This window comes from Canis lupus, chromosome 13 (genome assembly GCF_011100685.1).
Source record: "Canis lupus familiaris isolate Mischka breed German Shepherd chromosome 13, alternate assembly UU_Cfam_GSD_1.0, whole genome shotgun sequence".
NCBI classification, from domain to species: Eukaryota; Metazoa; Chordata; class Mammalia; order Carnivora; family Canidae; genus Canis; species Canis lupus.
The window spans coordinates 56,959,867-56,984,288 of NC_049234.1; the positions used below are offsets into that span (position 1 = coordinate 56,959,867).

The window sequence follows — 24,422 nt, forward strand, 5'->3', positions numbered from 1 at the left end:
TCTGTGAGAAGTCACAGGTGGGATATTCAATAATGTTGAGCAATTGAACAGGTAACCCTCTTGGGTTCAGTTTCCTAGGACGATTTACTTCCCACAGTGGGCAATTAGTTGTTGCTATGCTCCTAGTCTTTTTGGCACTGCTCTGCCCTGATCCCCATTTGTCAGTTATTAATAAATTATGATCTTCTCTCTAATTATCTTTGATTCAGAGCCTTTGAAGAAAAAAGCATGTAATCATGAGAAAATAGAAGGAATAACAACTCTCAGATATTAAATCAATACACATGCCTGGATTTATCACAGTTTCATAAAGTCACATCTACTGTTAATTCATAAACCACTGAGATTTGCTTTTAATGAGAGCTTTCCTAAAATCAGTGATTGCATGTGTGATTATAAATATTTTGCTATTTATCATTATTTTAAGACAAAATAGTATTAGATAAAATATTTTCATATAATACTTTTTCTTACCAAAATTTACCAAGTTCCAAAACTATATGGCCCTTGTTATGTTAAAAATGCTAAAACACAACGTATTCATGATACCTCTGATCTGAAGAGAATCAGGAGAGAAATACAAACCTACACTATCATTAATAAAAACTATTGCTACTTGATGTTACCAGGTATATCATCATATTAGCATTACCATATCTAAAGGGCAAGTAAATAATATAAGCTGACGAAGATTTGTTTTTTTTAAAGATTTATTAATTTATTTGCACATGCAAAAGAGAGAGAGCAAGCATGCGCCAGGTTGGGGAGAAGGACAAAGGGGGAGGGAGAGAATCTTAAGCCCTGTGAGCACAGAGCCTGACACAGGGATCAATCTCATGACCCTAAAATCTGAGCCAAAATCAAGAGTTGGATGCTTAACCAATTGACCCTCCCAGGCACCCCATCTGATGAAGATTTTTTTTTTATTTTTTTTATTTATGATAGTCACACACAGAGAGAGAGAGAGAGAGAGGCAGAGACACAGGCAGAGGGAGAAGCAGGCTTCATGCACCGGGAGCCCGACGTGGGACTCGATCCTGAGTCTCCAGGATCGCGTTTGGGCCAAAGGCAGGCGCTAAACCGCTGCGCCACCCAGGGATCCCCTGATGAAGATTTCTTAACTCCTATGTAATACTTCTTTGAAATCACTGTATTTATTTTGTGATGGCACAAAATATTTCAGTAATTGGGAAGAAAGTGTACTTATGGATTAGGTACTGTATTAGACTTATGTCGGTGTTGCTAACAGTTCTCATTTTCTAAACTACCAACATTAGTTTGATTAATAAGGACAAAGCACTTCAAATGGAGATTGATGCACTGTTTAGTTTTAATTCAATAATTTATGAGGTATTCATTCAATTAGGTTATGTGGGAGAGCCACAGAAGTCTTTATCTTCTAAATAGTCACTGAAGAAGAAAGAAGATATTTACTCAATATACTATCATTTGTGGTTGAAAGTTTAAATTTCATGAGAAATATTGATACCTTGCTCTAAGACTTTAGCCAAAGGAAAAAAGGTTTTGGCTAAGGGAATTAAGGAAGATTTTGTGATAGAAAATAGTGGTTAATGTGCATATTGACGTGGGTAGGTTTAAATATTGAGACATGAAATGAAGTATAAGAAAAAAAGGCACAGAGAGAGATCCTCTTTCTGCATTCTTAGTTCATGTGCTTAGTTCATGTACCCTGTCTTCAGATTCAGGTGTGGACTCCTACTCTGCTGGGCCACGCAGTGGAATTTCTCCATTCTCTTCTTAAGGTCCCAGTGCTATTGATTGACTTAGTCTATGGAGCCAGCTTTTAGGTTCCTATCAGAGCCTGTACCGTATGAGCTCTGAGAGTGAAAGGCAAGAGCTGTAAAGTCAGAGCTGGGCTCACTACAGTGACCATTCCTGCTTCAGTGATCCAATAACTGTCCAGTCTCCTGACACTTAATGGGTCACTCTTCAATCTCCTTTGATGGATCTTTCTCCTTCACTCTATCTCTCAATGTCACTGTTGCTGGGCTCCCCCAGATAACCTCATTTTGGTGAGTAACTTTAAATACCGTATTTGTGCCACAACACTCTTCAATAATATGCCTCCAATTGCATAGCAGACACTATTTTAGCACCTAGATCAATAAGTCTCTGTACTTTAGGGTTTTTTTTTATATATATCTGGAACTTTTCATATGATTTATAATTATCTTTTAGAATAAGCCACTTTGAATTTAGCCTCTGCCATATGTGACTAAAGGAGTCCAGGTCAAAAATGCATAGTGGTAATGCTGAAAGGGTAGTCTGCAGTATATTTTCAAGAGTTCTGAACTCCAGTTTCATTCTTCCAGCAATAAAGTCACTGGGTATTTACTGGGAATCTACACTATAATCCGTACATTCAAGATGAGCACCAATCTATTGAAGAGACATATAAAATGATGAACTAAAACTACTTCAATTGGAAAAAAAAAAAAAGTTTTGAGGAAACAGAGAGGTGAAATTAACCAATCATCACAAATCAGGAATGGTCATAAATTGGTGACATTGAATGCGTGTAGTTCTAGAATAAATCATTTATCTAGCACTATTTTTCAGTGAAGGACTGAGGGACAATTCATTAAAATCCAGTTTATTTTTTATTTACTGTAGTGTCAAAATATCACCGACAGTACTTTCTAGGAGAGGCTTTATTTATATATTGACCAGTTTTGAAAGTTTTATTTATTTATTTTTTGGAAAGTTTTTTTTTTTTAAATATTTTATTTATTTATTCATGAGAGACAGAGAGAGAGAGAGAGAGAGAGAGAGGCAGAGGGAGAAGCAGGCTCCATGCAAGCCTGATGTGGGACTCGATCCCAGGACTCCAGGATCACACCCTGGGCCGAAGGCAGAAACTAAACTGCTGAGCCACCCAGGGATCCCCATAAAGGTTTTAAATAATAATAATTAATATTATTATTTTGGGGGATCCCTGGGTGGCGCAGCGGTTTGGCGCCTGCCTTTGGCCCAGGGCGCGATCCTGGAGACCCGGGATCGAATCCCACGTCGGGCTCCTGGTGCATGGAGCCTGCTTCTCCCTCTGCCTGTGTCTCTGCGCCTCTCTCTCTCTCTCTCTCTATCATAAATAAATAAAAATTAAAAAAAATATATTATTATTTTGGAGGCAGAGAATCAGTGACTTTGTATACAAGAGTTCAGAGTTTCACCAAAATCTACAGTTTAATGCTTATGTATCATAATGCACTTATATAGTGAAGAACAGAAACCCTAAGGTCAGATCTAGGTTCAAGCCCCAGACTTTCACTAACTGTGTACAGTAATTTGTGTTCTAGATATTTTCTCCGAGGAGGAGAAATCATGCACAGATAAGAATCCTTGCCATCTTGGATCTACAGACAAAAAAAAACTAACAGGAGAAATTTATACTTAGTATATAAATAAAACACTACAATTAAGTGTTATGAAGAGGTAAATCAAGGTAAGAGAGATCTGATAGGCAGTGGAAGGAATCACAGGCCCTCATTTCAGTAAGCTCAATTGAGAGGATAGAATTTTGCAATGATGTGAAAGCAGGAGGAAGCTATGTGCCTCTCTGGAACATGGGAGTTTTAGGCAGCCAGAAGAGCCAATACAAAAGCCTCAAGTCTGAACTATTTTTACAATGATCAAGAAACTGCAAGAAGATAATTTTATCAAGCATAATTGAAAGATAGAACTATTAATGAGATATGGTGTTGTGAAATATTACATGTAAAAACCCTTGGAACAATACCTGGGAGGCAGTATGTAATTCATGCTAGACCATATTGTACTTATTATGAACATTATTATGTTATTTCCATTAGGCAAAGAGGGTTCTCTGAAGGTTTTAGAATACTTCATACCTTTTAAAAACCATTCACTAGAGAAGCTATTATGCTTTGATATAAAAAAGTAGGCAGAGCTCTGGCACTTGTCTGAATTAAATAATTACATTAAAAAAATTACATTCAAAATGCCTGCATAATGATTTTATTTGGCTCCAAATAAGTTTGAAGAAAAGTTCCTAAGTACAGTGGATTTTACCATCAAACTATTGTTTTTCTTAACATAAAAATTGTGGTGGCATGTAATAAGAAGTCAGATTTTTCTTGAATTAATGCATCAGACCATCATTGTGGTCCAAAGGAAAACAAAAGTTACCATGAGGGAGGGATTCCAGTTTAAATCCTTGTCTTTATCCATAACTGTTGCGATTCTGCTTACAAAATTCTGTCCATTGATCTGACTACTAAATTAAAGTGGAAATACCTTGAGAAAAAGACATTATCTTCTGATTCCACATGCCCGGGACTTATCTTGATATTTGATGTGCAATAGATGTTCAATAAATGTTTGGATTATTTGAAGAATAAGTCAGTTATAACATATTATTATTAAGAGATTTGAAAAAATTACAAAAGGCTAAATTTTAATATTATTATTATTATTTTTAAAGACTATTCATGAGAGACAGAGAGACAGAGACAGAGACAGAGACAGAGGAAGAGGCAGGCTCCATGCAGGGAGTCCGATGTGGGACTCAATCCCAGGACTGCAGGATCATGCCCTGGGCCGAAGGCAGGCGCTAAACCGCTGAGTCACCCAGGGATCCCCCTAAATTTTAATATTATTTTTAAGTAAAAAACCCTAAAGCAGCATTTTATATAAATCTACTCTTTTTCCTTTACATTTTTAACGTGGCCTCAGTGTCTTAATTTTGATAGGTTAGCCTTTAAGTACACTATCCGTTGAAAAATTTTCAGCTCAGAAACTATGAGACAGGGCAGCCCTGGTAGCTCAGCGGTTTAGTGCCACCTTCAGCCCAGGGCATGACCCTGGAGACCCGGGACCGAGTCCCACATCAGGCTCCCTGCATGAAGCCTGCTTCTCCTTCTACCTGTGTCTCTGCCTCTGTCTCTGTGTGTGTCTCTCATGAATAAATAAATAAAATCTTAAAAAAAAAAAGAAAAAGAAGAAACTATGAGACATTTCAAGTGAATTGAGTTTTGGTTGCTTCATTCACAAAGAGGAAAATAGGATTTAGCAGTTATATGTCCAACCATGGGATTTGAACATGAACAGGCCAAACAAGGGAAGACCTTTGCCCAGAAAATAATCTTTTTCACAGCCATTAAGCCACCCCTCAGACTAACCTTATCATTTTAGGAGCATCATAACATTAAAGTCATTTCTGAATAGCCTTAAAATTGCATCAAAGGCTAAGCAGCTTGAGGAAATTCTTCCACTTTTTATTCCACCTCATAGGTTTTTTAAAATTTTATTTTCCACTTTTAAAACTGGTGACAGATTTAACTTATTTTAAGCATCCAACTCTTGTTTGGGGCTCAGATTGTGGGATGGAGCCTCCTGTGGGCTCCACACTGTGTGGAGTCTGCTTGAGATTCTTTCTCTCTGTTCCTCTCCTCCTATTTTCAATCTCACTCTCTCTCTCTCTCAAATAAAAATGTTTAAAAATGATTTAAAAATAAATAAATTCACAAGCTTTATATCAGGTTGAGAAATAACCAGTAATTAAGGATTAGGCCCCAAGTTTGAAATGGAGACAGAGAAAAAAAGTAACAATGTAATCAGTGATCATCTTCAAAGGAAAGGAAAACAGGAGAAGAAGATTGTAAAAGTCTTTCTCAAACATGTAACTGGGAGTATGGGCATGACCACCATTAATGGAAAAGTTAGTTTATTAAATAATTTATATCTATGTAGTAGTATTAAATCTATGTAGTAGTATCTATAAGGGGAAAATAATAAAATTAGTTTATTATAAGAAAGCAATGTGCATTGTCATTTCTGATTAAAGGGGGAAATTTTAAAAAACAATTACAACATACTGCACAAATCAGGAGGTTTAATTTATACTCATCCTAGAGTAATTGGCTCATAGTTTGCTGAGGACATATCAATTTTTTTGTAGTCCAATAAAAAAAACATTTCAAATTAATGATAGAGGAAGTGAAAAGGAGAATCTAAACCCTGCAGAAAATGCTCTATGGAATATTTAGCACCTCTAAAGGAAGATCACACAAAACGTAAGATTGATAGAATCCTAAGATGCTATAATTCTGTTTTTTAAATGAAACTTTTTCACTTAAGATGGATATCTGCCTACATTATTTTAAATTATATTTAGGTAGGAAGACTCCAAAAGGTTCTGTATAATCAATTTTAGCCTAAAGAGATTAGAAAGTATGTGGATCCTGGGGTGGCTCAGCGGTTTAGCATCTGCCTTTGGCCCAGGGCTTGATCCTGGAGTCCCAGGATCGAGTCCCGTGTCAGGCTCCTGGCATGGAGCCTGCTTCTCTCTCTGCCTCTCTCTCTCTATGTTTATCATGAATAAATGAATAAAATCTTTTTTAAAAAAAGTCTCTCTATCTGATTTATCTTTCATTTATTTTAGAACAAAAAAAAGTTCATTTTTTTCTTTGAAATAGATTAGTTCCATAGTATTCATATTTTTGATTTGGTGTGAATAAAAACACAAATTATCAGTGAATATGTATCTTTAAGACATATTTTCTCCTAAATAATATAAATTGCCAATAAATATTGCATTCAAATAATATTAATATTTCTGCAACATGGAAAAATTAGTTTATCTATACAACCACTGACAAGTAAAATTATTTGTAATCAAAATACATTTTACCTAGGAGCACATATCTGGTTCTTAATAAACTCAACAGATTAAAAAGTGATAAAATAGTTCAGAGTTAAGAGGATAGTCTAAATTTCATTGTATTTTTGTGTGTGTTAGTAATATTTTGGCAAGGAAAGGAGGGAAAAACATATGTAATTCAATGTCTTCCGACCAATTCTATAGTAGACTTTTTTCAACAACTTGTCAGTACTCATATATAACTTCCCAAATACTATTAGGTTTCAGCTACATTTCTTCATTTAATTTTTCTTTTATTTGATAAATCTTTACTGAGTTAATTCAGGACACTGTAGGTATTATGTGATAGGCACACTTCCCCTAGTTCAGACACAAATTGTGAAGCTCATTGTCTTGAATGAGATAGGAAAAGACTTTCAAAAATCATTTCATTTAGCTTTTGAGTACATATATTTATATAAAACATCTTAAAATAACTTATCTATGAAAAGTAGAATAAGATGTCCACAGATGTTTTTATCATAAGACAAATACCCCCCGAAATTCAAGAATGTGCATTCAACAAAATGAAGTAATGAAAATTTCATGCAAAGAAATCTGCTGGTAATAAAATGCAAATCTCAGATTTTGGGGAGTAAAATTTATTTTCCTTTAAATTAAAAATTCATAATCTCTGCACAGTAAGTTGTGTTATAAAATTAAATCAAGACAAAATGTAATATGAATAAAAATGTACAAATTAATAAGGTGTCTCAGGTTTAGTTATGCTGAAAATTAAGTTTTGGGTGTAGTTGTGATTCTCCTATAACTGATAAATTATATTAAAATTTAATTATTCTTACACAGGAAATCCAGGTACATATAGAAGTCATGTAGTGCACATGTGTGGGTGTGCCACATCCTAAAGCATTACTATCTATCCTTCAGTTACCAAGTAATAGGTTATATGAATCTTTTCTCAAACATTTTGTCTAATGCTACAGATGCAACAAAGTAAACTGTTTTTAAGTCAGTTTTGTATATAGATTGGGGAGGAAACATTTTTGAGAACAAGGTCTCATTCACATGCAAGTAAGCAAGAATTCATAGCTGAATGTAGTCAGTAAATTCACATTAAAATATGAAGGTTAAATAAATAGATACATTATATATTTGATTTGTCCTTTAATAAACCCTTAAACACACAAATTTATTGGATTTTAGCTCTTAAATCATTCATCTGGTTTTATTCATTTCCTCTAGGTGTGGACCCAACGAATACAGTATCTTCTTATGATCTGCATGTCCCTAACTATAACTAACACTTCTGGATTTTTGGAAAGGAAGAAGACAACTCTTATCCAAGTTAGAAGTAAAGAAATGTTATAAACAAGCTCTGAAACTGTATCATAGTTATCTACCCTTTTGAGGTAGAAAAGACTCATATGATGCGGTGGTTTTCTTAATAGCTATCAAACACTCAGTTATCTTATGTAATCAAAATCTGAGCAAAGTTGTTATGACAAAATTTATATCTTCCAGGAAGCAGGGACACAGCATTCTTCTCGGGTGACTTCAGAAAGAAAAGAACTGTGGGGCACCAGCTATCCAGCCTTCTGGTCAAATAGGGCTAGTTGTCCTCAATAGAACACAGACTGCTTCCTACCCAGAAATTCTGAAAATGTGTAACTGCTAATCTAACATTAAAAGTAAGCAATGGATTTCTATATATACTCTTAAGGAAATTTTGTACATTCCTGAATAAACAGGAGCTAGAAGAAAATGAATGTTCAGATACAAAAAGAAAGGATGTTCAAATGAATATTTTCAACAATGTTTTACGAATATAGATTGCTGTAACTTAAGGATATAGTCATAAATCTTTTCAGAATACAATATTCAGTATATTGAAAAGTGCCCAATTCTGTATATTTATGAGTTGAATATGTGCTGAAGAGTCAAAAATAAATAAGTAGAACAGGAAGAAAATCAATATGAATATTGATTTTCTGACTTTTTTTGGACCTAACACTACAATTTCACATCTTTAGGCAAGTCTAAATATTTCCATGAAGACTTTCATCAAATTTTCTGCAATAGTCTCATTCCAAAACATTTTCAAATGGACAGCTCTAATTACTGAATATCCTTTCAAACAATGGCCTGGATAAAAAAAATGGAAATATGTCTGTTGTAGGTTGATGTGTTGATGTATTTACTCACTGTGTTTTAAAATTTTTTTTTTCAGAGGGTTGATTATGCTCAGCTCAGCATCAGGAAATACTTTCTACAAAAGTTGTTGTTGGGCCTCTACCTCCTTTATTTTTGTTCAAAATGAAAAATGCAGATGTGTAACACACATGTTAATGTATCGATACAACATTCAGTAAAATTCACTTTCAATCAGTACACACTATTGATGTATTCAGGTTGAAATCATTCAGAGGCTGAAAATAAAAGCAGTCATGTAAGAGGGCTGATTATTTCTCAGAATGTTGGTCTGCCAGAGTGTCTGTATTGTATTCATCACTCTGTTAGGATTGAATGCTGCCTAAGTAGAATTATTAGTTTTATTCCTCTGAATTTACCAGGAAGGCCTTCCCCAACACTAAAATTGAAGCAGACAACCATAAATAATTTTGAGAGAAAAAAATCACATTTAAAATGCTATATCAGAAAAAAGATGGTTAAAGGTAGAATAAATCATAACAAGTTAATAATTAACTCTTGTGAAGTGAGCATATCTGAAAAAAGAGAAATTCTGTACTTAAAAGTTAGCACTTAACATGGACAAGGTAAAGCTTAAAAATACATCATACTTGAGTTTATCTACTGATACATTGCTTGACTGATACGGTTGTGGGATGTGCTTCACAGCCAAATGGCCAGATCAAGGTAAAGAAGAGATCAGGGGCAAAAGTTCAGAATCACAGCTTCCTCTCTTACCTTCCACTGAGGAGGAAGCCAATAACCACTGCCAACAAAATGACTCCCACTGTCACAGACACAGCAATTATAGGAATCTGGCTTTGATCGCTGGATGCTGCAACTGCTGATAGGAGACACAAGAAAGGAAGCCCGAGGTTAAAGAGATCATATGCATTCAAATAAGAGCTGCTTAATAGTCAGTAATCGATGCGTGATTTAAGCAATCCCCCACACTTGGCCGCGATTTCCCCCTCATATCTCTTCTCAGTGGTGTGTAATTGAAAAGACATCTCTAGGAGAAAATATTTACTCTCCAAATGGAAATTTGAAAGAATCACTAAGTCAATGATTATTTCCTTGTCATCATAAAAAATGAATGTAATTGTTTGCATAGTATTTATCTAGGGATCGGGGGTTTGCAAGATAAAATGAAACTTAGTCCTTGAGATCAAACACCTTCATCTAAATAGGTGATGCTAAGTATATGAAATTTGGCATTTTAGAATCCGCATGTGGCTGTTCTCTAGGAAAAAAAAAATCAATATATCAGACAGGGTTTGTGTTTCCCCCCCCCGCCCACATAGACATAGGTTAAACTCCAAAATGTTGTGGCTATGACTTCAGTGAAGTTAATATAATGTCATTATTCTGAAAGCAAGTTTAAAAACTGTAATTTCAAACAGAATATAAACAGTGAGTATACTTTATGTGTAGCACTACTTTTTGAAAGATATCAAGGCATATATATAGAACTTTGAGAAGCCAGCAGTAAGAGTGGATTCATTTACATAATCTTTCAAATACATGGATTTAGATTAAATATCCTATATTTTAACAGTACAATTACCATAATAAGGGGCAATGGACATGATTAGATAGTTATGCTTCAAAAAGCACAGGGATATTTATTTTGTGCTGATAACTGTATTGTATTAAAATAAGAAACGTATAGAATAAAATAACTTTTACTAATGTTCTCAAGAAATGCTCAATAAGATACTTACTATTGTTTAACAATATAATCATCTTGATAAATTCAGAGTGGCATTAGCTCACCTTCATAACAAATTTTAAGTCATCAAAAGTAATAACAACTATACTTTCCACATTTTGTTTCTTATAACTCCTTACCAGATCTTGGCCTAATCAATAGTTTTGGACATCCAAACACTTCCCTTTCTATTATTGTCACCTCTCCCTTGAGTCTTTCAAAGCAAAACTGGCTTTCTGACTCCTTCTTATACTTTATCTATACTTTCTATGCTTTCGGACCAGTCTTCAAACCAAATATTGACAGTAGCTTCTTCATGTTCAAGAAAGATTATTATTGATGATCAAAATCTATGTACCCTCTCTTTTCTTGGATAATAATAGTTGTAGTTCAATGGCTCTTTATCTTGATTGTTCTCTCCTAATATCTGATGCTGAAGTCTGTGGTAGGGAATTCAATGCTGGTGAGCAGTATAAATGGGGTAAGGCAAAGCTAATTCACTATCCCACTATGCCTTCTCCAAGATTTGCTTTATTAATCTCTAAACTCAGATTACTCATACCATTGCTTTTTCTCAGTTCTTTAATTTTCTTTTTGGCAAGAGGAATGTTCTTAGACTTGGTTCATAATATGTTATTTAATTGGGCTCTAAATGCTATTCCAATTATTTTATTTTGATTCTCTTATTAATTTCCTAACAAAATCACCCCCATCATGAGTTCCTCATTTTCTCAAAACACTAATTCATTACCACTTCTCATGTTTCAGAAATGAAACATTTATCTATAATCTTACAGGTAAAAGAGAGTGATCAAGTCTGAACTCCATGGTTAAATAAAACTGTAAAACTCTATGGTTCTTCAGTTTTCCTTTGCTTTATATAAATCCAAGGTTAAAATCCTTCCTGTCTCTTCAAAGATGTGCCTCCTTCAATGATTTCCCTCCAGGAGAGTATTTCATTTCCTTACAGGCTACTTCTTTGCTACCTCCTAGCCTAAATAGATAATTCTTTTGGGGGGAAACAAATCCTTAAACTTACTGATGTTGGTTCAACTTAAATTTGAAAATAGGTCCAACATTTACTAGGTATATGGGCCAAAGCAAAGTACTTACCCTTATCAAGTCCCATTTCATTAATCTCCAAATAGGAATAATTTTCCTGGATCATTATAATTCTGTTTAGAGATAATATTTAGCAACTATTGCCAGCTTTAAATAAATAGTAGATAATATTTCCACATATAGTTATCTGATCCTCTTTATCACTCTTATTCTTTCCTATTTTTCACCATCTAGACTAACGTATCTAGAACTAGCCTCATTGTCTGATAACTGAGAATGTAAATTCTCTCTGAAACTTCTTTTCTTTGGCCAATGAGTTCTACATGTGATATTCTGGCTACATGCAATAAGTACTTTTGCATTTACTTTACCATGGACGATAATGAGGCATTTAACCCTTCTGAACATAAACTTCAACCTTGAGACTCTGTTCCTCTTGGTTTCTAGGACATCAGATAAGCTGTTTTCCCTTTTTCCCACTCAGAAGTATTACTCTGTCAGTTCTGTTGGCTCCACATTCTCGCCCCACATCTTATGCATGAACAATTTCTGATGAGTGCTGGCTCCTAATCCTCCACATTTCCCTCCTTAGCTCTTCACTCTCTTTCTGTCTTTCTCTTTTCCTTCTTCCTTTTCTTCCTACCTCTCATGTTTACTTCTTTGCATGCAAAGCTGGTAAGTCCCAAATTTATATTTCCAACTCTTATTTCTCTTCAAAGCAACACTCTATTTAAAAAAATGGACTTCTTTCTTTTTATTTGGATTGTTATTTTCATATAAAAACAATATGTTTAAAATCAACCTTTATACCACATCCACCCCCAAGGGCATTAACAAAACCACATCAATAAACAAAGATGCTATAAATCAAACCACAAACCAGACTAATTTTATCTCCTTTCTTCTGGTTTCTTTTAACTGTCACTAAATTTTTCTTAACTCTGACTTGCCCATTAAGTAATAAGCATTTTTGTGTTTCCTCTGTTTTTATACATGAATTAAGTTTTTTCATCCAACACTCATCTATTTGATTCATATCTGCTGACATACGGTTCATTAGTGTTTTAGGTGTTCCCTTTGCCTTCTATGTACTCACATAAATATCTAAAAATATCACTTTGATCATGTTTCTCTGATCAAGAAGTTCATAAACTCTTACTATCTATATAAAAAAAAAACCACACCAAATTCTCCAACTAGCATTCAAAAGCCCTTTTAACCAAATTCTAACAAATCTTTCTGGCCTCAATATGTCATTTTGGAAACTCTAAGATTCAGTTTTGGAAGGAGACAGCATGATTAATCAGAAGTAGGGATAAAATAGGATAATTTCACACTAACCAAAGTATTAATTTTGAGAAAAAATATGGATGCTTCATATCATCAAATGCTTCATTTTTAATAATTTATAGAACTAATCTAATTTAACAATAGGCTAAAATATACATAGTATGGGCTAAGATATTGCAAAAAATTAACTTAATGGTATACTAAACATTTTCAAATGCTTAAATTATTTTTTGAAAATATTTTTGTAATGCCAAATCACAAAGATTCATATTTACATGTTGTTATCTACTGTTTACTTATATAAGATATTTTTGTATAACAGACAATTAAATTAAGGATCTACGAGGAAGAATTTAATAATATATTTTCATTTTTTAAAAAATGTTCAGCATTTTCTAATTTCCTTGATGGGCTTTAAATATTTTACTATTTTCAAATGTATTAATTGTTTAGTGAGCTTTTTCAAGTAAAAAATAACTCATCAAGATTTTGTACCATTGGGACACCTGGGTGGCTCAGTGGTTGAGCATCTGCCTTTGGCTCAGGGCGTGATCCCAGGCTCCTGGGATCGAATCCCACATTGGGCTTCCTGCATAGAGCCTGCTTCTCCCTCTGCCTGTCTCTGCCTCTCTCTCTGGGTCTCTCATGAATAAATAAAATAATTAATTAAAATAAGATTTTGTACTAATTTATTCCTTTGTTTGACCTGACAGCATCAATAATATCCCCAATATATCAACTAACTAACTAAATATATAGAATTGATAAGGTATTGTCAATGCCTTCATACTTCATTCTTTAACATCAGGGTAAAATTGTAAGCCCAATATGATCTATGATTAGTGTTTTAATATATTATTAAGTTTTTTAATTGTTAAAAATAAAAATCTCTAATCACTCATATTTCCTAATTTTTTATATGTCATGTAGTTTTGGAAGAATTGCTGAGGAATATTTTGGGAATGCTTACAAGCAAATTTGGGGCAATGTAACACTACTATTAAAAGAATATTAGTTATAAACATTAATATTCTTTAGTAAATAATGTTTCTTTTTTTCAATCATTATATACTTATATTATCCATGGAAACTTAAAGGTAGCATACCCTGAGAAATCACATTGTTTACCTCACTTTGCTTCCTGTACTCCTGGTTGCAAAACAATATTACATAGGTATTCTCTATATTTTAGCCATATATTTGAATAGTTAATCATTAAGCTGAAAAGATTTAAAGCCAGGTTATAAGTGCTTTTGAAGGCCAGGCTGAGAATTTGGGATCTTTCTACCACAGCTGTAACTCACTATTAATTTTCTTGATTAAGATAATTAGATCAAAGCTACGATTTTTGATATGTAATATCGGTACATAGAAGTTAGTGGGGATATTTAAAATAGCATGGCAGGTAAATACAAACATGAAAAGATGTTGAACATCATTAGCCATCAGGGATTTCAAATTAAAACCATAATGAGATATCATGCCCACCTGTCCAAAATGACTAAAAGAAAAATACAGTGAGAACAGCAAATGCTGATGAGGATGTGGAGAAAGTGATCACTCATACATTGCTGGTGGGACTATAAAATGGTACAGCCACTCTGAAAATCAGTTTGGCAATTTTTTACAAAATTAAACATAAAATTACCATATGACACAGCAAGTGTGCTCTTGGGTATATCCCAGGGAATTGAAAACATATATTGATACAAAAAGATGTACATGAATATTCATAGCATCTTTATTGGTAATAGCAAAAATTGGTATTAGCCCAGATGTCCTTCAACAGGTGAACTGTTAAACTGTGGTCTACACATACCATAGAATATTACTCAACAATAAAAAGAAACAAACTTGGTATACATAACAATTTAGATGAATTGCCAGGGAATTAAGTCAATTCTAAACTTTCACATTCTGTATGATTCCATGTTTACTACATTTCTGTAATGTAATATTTTTAGATATGGATGTTTAGAAACTAAGAGTTGTCAGTGATTAGTTATGGGATAGGAGCTATTCCCAAAGGCAGTTGGTATAGTTGTAAAGGGCAACCCAAGAGATCTTTGTGATGTTGGCACTATTTAGTATCTTGACTATGATAGTAGATACACAAATCTACACCACTGACCAAATCGTATCCAACTTAATAGACATATGTCTATACACATATACATAAAAAGGAGTAGAAGGAATGTGAGTAAGATTAGTGGATTGCATCAATGTCAATATCCTGAATGTGGTATTATGCTATATTTTAAAAATATTAGCATTGGGGAAAACTGAAAAAATTGTACAAGAGATAACTCTGCATTGCATTTACATTTGCATATAAAACTACACTTATCTCAATAAAAATTTCATTTAAAAAACAGAATAGCATTATCCCAGCAATTGGGTTATACAAATTTGAATTAAAAAGGTAAGAATTCAATGAAAGGAAGTGATGCATTGGAGAAAAATAAATCATAAAAGAAACACAAAGGTGTTTGGTAAATCTTGTTAAGTGGGAGTTAAGAAAGATTCAGTGATAGTCTCAAAGTTTCAAGATAACTTATGTTAAAAGAAACCATATAAAAAGAGTGAACTAGATGGGCTGGATGGTTTCATTCATGCTGTTTATTTATTGGTATTCTTTATCACTGCTATTGGGAAAAGGAATGATTTATATATGTAACAAAATTAAAATAAAGTGGGTAATAGGCAGTTATAAAATATAAAGCTTGAGAGAGAAAGACTTCTGAGGTTTTCCCATCCAAATCTTCAAGACAAATAACCTTTCTAAAATAAAGATTTTGTGATCCTGTGCTTACTGTTTGCATTCATTAGGACTATGTGAGTGACATATAAGATAATGTAGATGAAAAAGAAAATCCCCTTGTAACAATTTTATGTCCTAGGTATAACATAAATTAAAATTTATAAATTTTAAAAATTAAGCAAATTAATAACATCATGCATCATTTTTATGAATTGAGTAACCAATTAGAAAATCTTTTTAATGATTTTCAGGTAATTTTCTGTCCTAACATACCTGAATGATAAGATAGAATTTCCTCGGTATTGGTAACTCATCAAAGTCAGTATTAACTGTCATGCACCAAATGAAAATACATACACACACATATTTGACATTTCACACTACTCCTCTGTGTTACTTTCTTCATAACAAAATATTAATAGTGTCGGTTTTTCATCTATAAATAAAAGTAAATTTTCTTCTAATCTTGCTTTTAATATATACTTTAGGACAAGTAATTTAAATATTTTGTTTGTGGTTAAAGAGAAAAAAATGTTTTATGCTATTTTATTCTTAAAATGGTACAAGAAAAAAAAAAGAAAAGAAAAGAAAAGAAAAAAAGAAAAAAAATGGTACAAGAAGTGTCTTCCAGAACTATTTCTAGGCCCTTTACTCAGGGATACTGCCAGAGATTTTGATTTTCCAAAACAATCAGATTGGTTGCTGAGACTGCCATTTTCTTGCCAAACTTAATACTTATGCAAACTCCTGGTAGAATTTTCATAGAAAGACTAAGCCTGATAACATTGTTCAATAAAACAAGTAAAACTCAATGGCAATAATTCAATAAAGTATGGCAGCTGTGGAAAGAAAGTCTTTAAAAGCAGGTTTAAACATTTCTTAAGGATCTCTTGATGTTTCATCTCCCAGGAGACCAAATGTGATGAGGAGCAGGGACCGATGTGTTAACCCACTAACCTACCATAATAGCATGACAGATGCTTCCTACCCGAAGGGGTCATGCCTGGGAGAGAGAGAGAGGAGCAGGAGACTGACAGAGTGCCCAGGGAGAGTATTGATCTACTGACTCTTTTCTGGTAACCATTACAGAGACATGAGTTGACAGTAATTAAAATGACTTACACACTGGGATAGTTTCAAACTCAAATCTTCGACTGAAGACACCATAGCCTGCTGCTGTGCGTGCTCGAATTTGGAAGACATACACTGAAGCTGGTTTCAAGCCTTCTGCAGTTACAGTTGTCTCCTTAGATTTGATGATTGTATAGCTGGTTTCCTGGTCCTTGGGTTACACGTGCACATACAATAAAAAAAAGTCAACATATGAATTACTTCCTGACAATAAAACTTAGAATCATAAATCAGAAAATGAATCCAAAACTAATAGCTTTGATATTCGTACAAATTTAATCTTTTAGAAAAAAATATATACATCCTAGGTGTGCTATATACATGAAATTTTAAAGTGTTTCCTAAAACTCAACGATGGTGGGTAACATGTTCTCCCCTCATCCGCCATACTTGTCTTCAGCACAAATAAATTTATAAAATCTTAAAATATGATTTGCAGGAGATGAATTGTTTTATAGACTCTATTTTAGTACTGGTATTGTGTGCTTATTTTTCTCATAAATGTTTTATTGGAGTACATCAAACATGCTTCCTGTTCATAGAGAAAGATGGCAATGTCTCAAATATTGCCAGGTAAGAATTATACTTTATATCTCTGGTAAATTTGATTTCTAATTATATTTAGGACCTGGGAAGGGGAATGAGGACTTTGCTGGAGAACTTTAATTTCAATTTATTAAGTCTAAACAGGGATTACTAAAGAAAAACTGTAAATAAGCAATTTTTTTCTTTACAAAAATCTTTCCATTTTTTCACACTTCTGTGTTTAAGCTGGATGAGTAGTAAATGGAGATGGAGTGAAAAAATATATTACAGTAAAGGTAGTTTTGGAAACTGAAACAAATAGAAAGCTGTTCCTATTTTGATAACTACCAGAGTCTAGACTAACCATACAAATGTAATTTTTCCTTACCTCTGAAGTTGCCACACTGAATCTCAAACCTACACACTGAATCTTGGCCCTACAAAAATCTAAATACACAGAGTCCCTATTTTGAACTTTCTCCTCCCATGTATTTTTCTGTGTAAATTATTGGCTACCCTTGCTTTTTTCCTTAAGGTATCCTCACAATTATTACATTTCTGATAGATATTACAGGATAACTTAATCATAGGTAATGGTTAGAGATTCCCCCCATTCTTAGGAACTAATCTTTACTTATCTTGATTGTTGACTATAAACTATCATTTTCTAGATCATTTCAGAAAATTTTATTTACTAATAGAAATATGTATTGAGTTTCTTAAGAACTAATGGGCATAACATGTAAAGGATTTTTTTTTCTGAAATGAGAAAAATTGAAAACAATTTTTCAATTCTTCAAAAATTGAAAAGAATATAATAATTGCTACTCAAGCATCTCAATAGGGAATATGGTGATTGTTTAATTTTCTTAACACAATTAAAATGCAAAATAAATGCAAATGATGCTCCTTCTCTGTTGAAGTTACCATCAACAGCAGCATACCATCCTGAAACTTTAATGTGGACACAGAAACCATGTGCTAAAATATAGCAAGTCGGGCAGCCAGGGTGTCTCAGTGGTTTAGCGCCGCCTTCAGCCCGGGGTGTGATCCTGGAAACCCAGGATCCAGTCCCATGTCAGGCTCCCTGCATGGAGCCTGCTTCTCTCCCTGCCTGTGTCTCTGCCTCTCTCTCTCTCTCTGTCTCATGAATAAATAAATAAAATCTTTAGAAAAAATAAAATACAGCAAGTCCATTTTTACTTTTATCCTCAGTTTCCTTATCTGTAAGATTGGAAAGAAATTAGTGCCTGGATATCCTCATAGTGATGTCATAAGAATGAAAAAAAAGTAATGCGTGTGAAAACACTTCATAAACTAAAGACTACATGTTTTCATTGTCATAATTATCCTTTATTTTTTTTTCTAATTTGACACATCAGAATCAATGGCTAATCACATTCTATTCTAACCAATACAATCTAAAATATACAATCTATCAAACACTTTTTAAAAACAGTTTTACCATTCCTCATTTAATACAGTCAAATATACAGAATTTTCTTAGGGTTAAGTTCATCCAAATTTCTAACTAAATCTATGTTCTAATTTCTAATGCAAACAGGTTTTCTGATTCATTCCACAAAGATGACTATTTTTTATTTATATTTTTTTGTGCATTGACTTGTAAGTGCCAAATCTTTAAGGTGTTTTAGAAATATTACTAGCGTTTGCAAGGATTTAAAGTAGGTCATTAAATCCTATAAAATTTTACCTAGTAATGTCAGTCATTTTCTTCATTCACAAACATTTACTAACTTTGTCTTCTATGCTCTATTACCCCTTCTACATGCTGGGAATAAAGCAGTAAAAAAAGGCAGACAATTCTTGTTGTGTCCCTTTAAAGGAGGTAAATAGTTTCTATAAACTGCTGTAGTTACTGATATATGGCTGCTCAGGTTTAAGACCCAATATGCAAGATTTTCTCAATAAGATTATACTTTTCACTTTGGCTATGACTCCTCAGTGATTTCAATAAGAAATGATACAATATCTGTATGCTATTATTTGTATTTTGTTTAAGATAAGGCAAAAAAATCTAGACAAAACTATAGATTCTGGTATATTTGATATAAATATGATTTTTATATAAAATATTAACATTTATAATGTGAAGTAAGAGGGTTTTTGTTTTGTTTTATAAAAGAACACAGGAATATCATGGTTAGAATTCAAGCCATGCTATTGCCTAAAGAAGTGTGTAAATATGGAAGCACAACTCAACCTGTCTTTTTCTTCCTTAAATTGGGATAAAATTATTTATTTAAGAGCATTGTGAGCACATAGAGATGGAGAGAGATGATGCACATAGCACCCAGCACAATCTCCACATCATAACAGGTTCTAGGTAAATGTGACTTGAGTCTGTAGCATGATGGCAAATTTAATTAAAAAATAATCAAAGAATTTGCTGTAAACTCCTATTGAAGGAACAATTATGTCTTGTAAAATTATTAGAAGTTGACACTTTCGCCAAATGAAGGGGAGGGGAAACATTCCGAGGAAACTGGCATGCTGCTTCTGCTTGAAATAATACAGGTTCTAATATCAATTGCACAAAATTATGCAACATTCTGTTTTATATACTAACATATATATCTAAGTAGTTCCTTATCTGAGTTCTAATTGTACGTTGTCTCTCAGGGTCAGCTGAATGCATTAATATCAGAGGGACTCACCAAATCATATATGTAAGAGATCAAAATCCATAAATGTACATTTTGAATTACCTAAGTAGTTCCAAAATTTGCTTCTGTTCCACTCAGTCACTGTTGTATTATAATTTACTTTTTATCACCAACTTTATATACATATCATCAACACCCATGGCCACCAGGCTGCCAATTCCTGGTCAGGGCAATGGCTTTTGCTGCCTTCACACTCCTGCTGAGCAAATGAGCTACATTCCCCAGCTGCTTAGCAAACACTGTTCACATGCAGTGAGGGGAGGGCCTCAGCAGAAGGAGCCAGCTGGCAAACACTCTGCCAAGGGGCAGCTTCCCTTTGCCTCTGCCTTTAATTAAGAGATGGCAATGGGCCCATCACCATGCAGGAGCAGAGAGGCCCAATGACCTCTATTAGAGCAGGGCAATCGCAGGCAGTAATGCCAGCTGGCAAATGCACGAGCCCTGGAAAGCTCTGCCACCTGTGTCTGGCCAAGAGCCATCCAATAAGATGGTGGTGTCATTCTGAAGGTTCAAAATGAGCTCTGGAAACCTATCAGGACCCCTACCTCAGTACATGCTATAAAAGCTCATTATCCTTTTCCTTTCTCCCCACCCCCCACCCCGAGTGTGTTAAAAAAAAAAAAAAAAAAACGTTCAGGTATTTTATTGGTATGCTCAATAATTTAGCTTGGCAAAAAAGTTCTGTGAATATTTTCAGTGTAAAAAGAAAAACACTGACCAAGAGAAGTTAATAACTTCCCCAAAATAATGTACTAGATGAAAGTTTTGCTGCTTTTAATGAATGTGAGTGGACAAGTTGCTATTCATTTTTTGAGACTATATACAGAAATATTTTCCCAAGTTATTTTTTTCTTATATTGAGTTATGCAGATAATAGAATGTATTAATACAGCATCAAATGTAAGATATTAAATGTAAAACTAAATTTTCATGAAATAAGGATAATTTAAAAATTGAACTATAAAGAAAATAATTCCACATGGATAAAATTCACTAGAAGGAATATTAAGAGAAAAGGACTCTCCCCACCACTTGTTGAAAAACTCTGCTTAAAGAAAAAAGAGAAAAAGATGATAAATCCTTGTTTTTATTGAGTATTATGCATATGAGATTCATGTACATGCTGGTAAGTAATAGTAAAAAAAAATAAAGGTAAATCTTAAGGGTTAGAATAGGGTAATTTCATTAGAAACTAAAAAGAAAACCAGACATTGATCCAACTAGTTGCTTCAGGGGTAAGAACAACTAACTATATAGAGAAAGAACAATTTGTCAAATTTTATTCTTCTTGCTGTTAAGCTTTATTTCATCTACAATGTACATTAAAATATAGAGTTTGGGTGCATTAGGTTTTTAATTTTTTTATAAATCCTTTTAAAATTTATCTTTAAAAAGTAGTCTCAATACTCAATTTGGGGCTTGAACTCACCACCCCAAGTTCAAGAGTTGTGGGCTCTACCAAGTGAGCCAGCCAGCCAATAACCCTGGTGCGTCATTATTTTTAAATGCCATTATGCATTTTAACTTTTTAAAAAATCAACCTCAATTACAATGAATATAACTCAATGAATATAACTTACCAAAAATCAGTATATATATATATATATATAAAACAGCTTTTCGTTAGTATGCAGTAATAAAATTTACAAAAAACGAATAAAGAATGTAAGCCTTAATTTAACAAATTATTTTTTTGGATATAGCATGTGTTTAGATTGTAGACCTCTAGAATTTACAATGCAATGTAGACTACTACTCCCAGAGAAAACAAGAATCAGTGAGCAATATTAATATCAATACATTTTACTTGATTTGTCTTCTTTTTTTTACAATAAATACTCTAAACCATATCTCACTATGTTGTTTTTTAAGATTTTACTTTTAAATAATCTCTATACCCAACATAGGTCTTGAACTCACAACCCCAAGATCAAGATTTGCATGCTCCACTGGCTGAGCCGGCCAGGTGCCCTTATACCAAAATAGTTTGGTCTCATAGGCATTCTCATAAGACGTTCTTAGTAAATATTATATTTGATAATACATTATTTATGAAATATAAGTATCTTCACTTATGTTCTCTAATGATCTAATAGGTATTTGTAATGCCACCAGCAAGTCACTCCTAGGATAACTATGTAATCCTTCGAAAGTAATAATTTACTGTTTACCTATTGATAAAAACAATATAAGAATACTGTACAGTATTCAAAACCTAGAAAGGATATGAAGACATCTCCATTATTCTTCTTCCACCCCCAACACTAGGGTTTATTGTCATTATCTTTACACAGGTAATTGTTAAAATGAATAAAAGAAACATTTAAAAAATCTCTATAATACTATGTATTAGTTTAATGCATTTCAATGTATTTACCTATATTCTTTCATCTACACATATACACAGAATGTTGAATTTTTAAGTAACTCTCATTAATAGAATGTAAGTATTTTTTTCCTGATATTTTTGCATTAGTATAAGGAGAACCATTTATTCCCTCTCTCTTTACCAATGCCCTAGCTTGGACAATTTCTTTGAGATTGCAAAGTAAGTCTTTAACTTCTTCCTACTCCCGTCACTATTCCTTCTAAGAGAAGTGATGGCTCTGTGAGTTTAGGGAAAGCAATTGAGTATGTGCGGCTGAGTCCTTTCCTTTTCTTTTGGGATCTTCTTCTGTGCATGTGTTTGTGATCTTTTCTACCCCTACTTTGATAGAATACACACTCCTGAGTCAGAGTTTCCTACCCACCAGTGAGAGTCTGGTTTGAGTTCATTTCTATTTTTAATAACCTTTACTAGAAGTCAGGTTGTTCTAAGTAATGTATGCCACTCAGATCCAGACTGTATAAAAATAAAAGTAATATAGGTGTGGGAAGTGTAGGAAAACACTTATGATGATACATATCCAAGCTCTATACTATAGATCCAGTTTAGAAATTTAGGTTGACCTTTATTTTCCATCTGTATTATTTCCTTATCAATGGCTCACTTGGTTATGGATTCAGAAAAGAGGAAGAGGAATAACTATTGCCTTTAGACTATTATGGCAAAACACGCAAGAATGGACCCAAGATACAACTCAGGGAAGAAGAAATTGAGAACATGTAGGAAATGTGAAGCATACATTTCTGATTTTGTGCCCTCAAATTTTAAAATAAAGTTTATAATATGGTATTAGGTTTTTATATGCATTTAAAAATTATACTTTATATTCACATCGTATCTAACCATACCTCCTTAAAAGCACAGGAATTATGCAGGGTTAATGGCTATAACCCTATGTGTTTTTCCTTGCGGTACACTGCAGTGACTGCTGAAGGTCAAGAACTTAAGTGTTTACAACACTTTCAAAATGTCCTATGACTTCATCTTTTAATGCTGTGAAACCTAGTTAAGCTGATGTTAGACTACATGGCAGTAGTCCGGCAGCATAAACTATTTGGCACCAGAAGAACACAAAGAGTGCTCCCTATACATTTCTAACCTCCATAATCATGACTGTAGAATCAATTGTCATTGATTTACACATAAAATTGCAACATGCTTTTCTAAAAATTGGATAATTGTGGTCGCTAAACTGAAAAAAAGAAGAAAGGACTTTCTTTATTCTATTACTCTCACCTTTTCAAAATATTTGATTTCATACTCCAGGATGATTCCATTTGGACGATCTGGCTCTTGCCAAGACAAAGAGATGCTGTTTTTTGCAATCTTCCCCTTTTTCACATTGGTAACTGGAGATGGAGCTGCAAAATAGTGCAAATAAAGAGGAACATGATTAACAGAGCCCTGAAATTACAATGAGCTATATGTCGTATAACTACCATTAACAATTAAACAAGAACTACCTAAACAATTAAATTTTCTTTTAACCTGAAAACGATTTTACTTTCTCTATATAATAGAAAGTTTTACAGATTGTAAAATGTTTTGCAAATATAAATCAAGTATCCTGAAAATTTTCTTAAAACTGTATTCCCAGGGCACCTGCCTTGGCTGGGGTCATGATCCCAGAGTCCTGGGATCATCCCATCATGCTCTCTGCTCAGCAGAGAGTATACTTCTCCCTCTTCCTCTCCCTGCCACTCTGCCTACTTGAGCTCTCTCTCTGTCAAATAAATAAATAAAATCTAAACAAAACAAAACAAGCAAAACCCATTTTATAGTCACAAAGAGTCTTAATTTTACATTTTCTCTATAAAGTTAAGAAAGATAGATGAAGTATCTTAATTATCTTATATAACAAAGACATTCCTGATGAACTTATATATCTTCCACATTTCTAAAATTCATTAACCTTGCATAATATATATCCCATTGTACTAACACACGTGATTATCAATACTATATTTTCATAAAATTAATGCTTTTTAATAATTTTTTAATCATGTGGGTCCTAAAATCATTAATAAATCATATGTTAAATA

General features: G+C 33.4%; 1 protein-coding gene across 4 annotated transcripts in view; it reads right to left on the minus strand.

Annotated features, from left to right (window-relative positions):
- EPHA5 (EPH receptor A5) overlaps positions 1–24,422 on the minus strand; it is a 345,340-nt gene that overhangs the window by 73,903 nt on the left and 247,015 nt on the right. For 2 of the 4 annotated variants that reach the window (XM_038556196.1, XM_038556194.1), the window contains exons 6-8: positions 23,617–23,741; positions 16,774–16,933; positions 9,566–9,668 (exon numbers count right to left, since the gene is read on the minus strand). In XM_038556196.1, coding sequence (XP_038412124.1) covers positions 9,566–9,668; positions 16,774–16,933; positions 23,617–23,741 — 388 coding nt within the window. Of the gene's footprint in view, positions 1–9,565; positions 9,672–16,773; positions 16,934–23,616; positions 23,742–24,422 lie in introns of all 4 variants that reach the window. The other 2 variants (XM_038556195.1, XM_038556193.1) reach the window with 1 other exon arrangement.